The sequence below is a fragment of the Hipposideros armiger genome, unplaced genomic scaffold, assembly GCF_001890085.2.
Source record: "Hipposideros armiger isolate ML-2016 unplaced genomic scaffold, ASM189008v1 scaffold_504, whole genome shotgun sequence".
Taxonomy (NCBI): Eukaryota; Metazoa; Chordata; class Mammalia; order Chiroptera; family Hipposideridae; genus Hipposideros; species Hipposideros armiger.
The window spans coordinates 1,422,092-1,424,665 of NW_017731854.1; the positions used below are offsets into that span (position 1 = coordinate 1,422,092).

The 2,574-nt window shown below is 50.7% G+C and overlaps 1 protein-coding gene across 1 annotated transcript in view; it reads right to left on the reverse strand.

The window, feature by feature from the left end:
• GABRB3 (gamma-aminobutyric acid type A receptor subunit beta3) overlaps nucleotides 1–513 on the reverse strand; it is a 219,629-nt gene extending 219,116 nt beyond the window's left edge. The window contains exon 1 of the mRNA XM_019667756.1: nucleotides 383–513. Within this exon, the coding sequence (XP_019523301.1) occupies nucleotides 383–462 (80 nt within the window). The 5' untranslated portion in view covers nucleotides 463–513. The remainder of the gene's footprint in view (nucleotides 1–382) is intronic.
• Between the last annotated feature and the right edge of the window lie 2,061 nt (nucleotides 514–2,574).

Here is a 2,574-nt window from a genome sequence, read left to right on the forward strand (position 1 = left end):
TGGCATCCTGTCTCCCTGTTTTCTGCACAAGTACACTGACTGGGGTGAGTGTGAGCTGAGGCCTAGTGTGTGTGTGTGGAGGGGGGAGGGGCGGAGGCAGGGCGAGCCGAGGCGGAGCCGCCCTCCCCGAGCTCCCTCCCGCCCCGGCGGCTGCGGAGCGGACCTGGAGCCCGGCCGCGAGTCTGCCGCGAAGCCAGCTCCTCTGGGCCTCCTGCGACTGGGAGAGGGAGGGGACCCACGGCGAGGCGGGCAGCGGCGAAGAGGGAAACGCTCTCTTCTCCCCCGCCCCTCCCCGGGCCCGACACCCGCCCGGCTGCCGCGCAGGCCAGAGCCTCTGAGCGCGGGACTCCGCGCTGCAGGCCCCGGGAAGCCCCCGCCTCACCTGCGGGGCTCAGAGCCCCGGATCCCCAAGGCCCAGCAGAGCCAGATGGCCAGCGGGAGAGCCCGGAGCCCGGAGCACATGGCGCCGCTCCTCCGACCTAACCTGGGTGGGATCAGCTGTCCCCCGCAGTCACAGCAAATTCCAATGGCAAAGCGGGGATCCCCGCCCCTGCCCCCACCCACGGGTTTTCCTGCCCGACCCATCATCCAGCCCCTAGTATGGCGGCCCAATTAATTATTTATGCAGCATACGACCTTTTTTTTTTTTAATCGATGTCTAAACTATTCCTCTCACCCTTACCCCGAACATTTCACGGGATCGCTGTTCCTCACCCCCCCCGGCTCACATACATTTATATGAGTGGTAAAGAGAGGCCTGAATGTGCGCATTTTATTATCGGTAAGCTGGGGTCCGACGAGACGTGGACACCCTGGGCTGTCACTTCAGGGCTGGGAAAATAACGTCCCTCTCCTGCAGCAGCCGGGAGCTGTCCGTGGTCCTGAAATGAGGCAAGGAACCTTGTTTTCTCTGTGACCAGCCTCCATCCTCTGGTTCTCAGAAGACCTCTGGCACCCTGGCCAAAAAACAGATCCCTGTTGGTCCACCTTACCCTGGGTGTCACCATTTGTGTGCCTAAGGATGTCTGCTCTCCTATGGCCATGAGTTGAATATTTTTCTTTAGTGAATGGTTCTCAAAAAAGTTTCTCTGTGCCTCAGACTTCTAATAGTGCAGGAGGTGATCACACAATCCTGCGTGTGGTCAATCAACACCACCTACAAGTCAAGTTCACTTTGTGCTCGATGGACACCTTTGGGCCATTCCAGTACTTAATGAGTGGTTAATAATAGATAACTGCTCCTCTGTATTCACTTATTTTTCTATAAGGCTTAAGGTTTTCTTTTGTATTCCCCAGGTTTTGTATAGGTAAATATCTAAATCTAGACCCTTTGTCAAGCTGGCATGCTTCTGTGCATCAGTTTTAAATATAATATGTTTTTCAAAAAGAAAAATCAGCAATTTTATTTTTGGAACAGAAAAATGTAACCACAGAATCTGAATGGTTAATAGGAAGGTGGGTTAGGAGGTAAATATAGCTCCCTAATTATTTTCTGGAAAAGTCTAGTCACAACTACTTTGTATTCTGTGTCCTGTTAATGTGCAATGGAATTATCAGGAAAATGAGGTCTGTATCGTCAGACCTTCCCCTCCACATTCATGTTTCAGTCTATTTCTCCTACTTGCGTGCACCTCTTTTAGACAAATGCTCTGCTGGGAATCACGGCGATAAAAAGTAAACAATGAGTTTAAGGAGTTTGGGTAAAGCCAACAACATAGCAAGAGTTATTCCCCCTTCTACTGTTTAACCATTCTAACACTTGCAAATGCACATTACCAATGATAGTATTTTCCAAACTTTTACCACCTCAGGTCTTGGCTTCAACCAGCCTCTGAGGCCCTTAGCCTTATTATTTTTTTTTATTCCAGTTGCCACTTCAGCACTCAGTTCCCGAAGAGCTCTGATCAAATTTACCTGGGAACAAACCCACAACCTCCCCGCATGTCCACATGGCTTGTCCCTCACCTCCCACCTTCAGGATTCTCAGTTGACAGTGAGGCCCAAGATGCTACAGAACCTGCTTGGTCCTGACATATGTGCAATCTGAAATTGCAGGAGAGTTAGCAAGCCATGGCGTGGGTCTTTGATGAATGGAAGATGGGAGCTGGTGGACAATTAATCTTGCTTTGTTGCTCCTAGAAAGTGCCCTGAGCCGCAGCTGTAGCTCCTATCTGATTCCCCATCTTCCATGTCTCAGCCCCCTTGTCCTTCCCTCTTGTTTTCACTGGCATTACACACTGAGAAAAGCAGTACCACTTCAGTTTTGCTTTAGAATATGTTTTCTGGGAAGCCAAGTTAAGCCATCAACCAACTGGCCAATCATTTAAAGCATCACCTAAAATGCAGTCTTTTTATAATACGAAAGCAAAATCAAAGAGAATCACTGTGGTAAGTGGGCACAGGTGTAATCAAGATCTATGGGGTTGGAAAGCTCGTGATGGTCACTGCCCAGCTTGCACCTATATGAGCAACAAAGACTGGACATGCAGCCCCTTGGCACCCACCTGTCTCAGCTGCCTCCCACTTAGAAAGCCATCTTGGAGGGTTGGATGAGCACTGAACCCCAAGAATGCC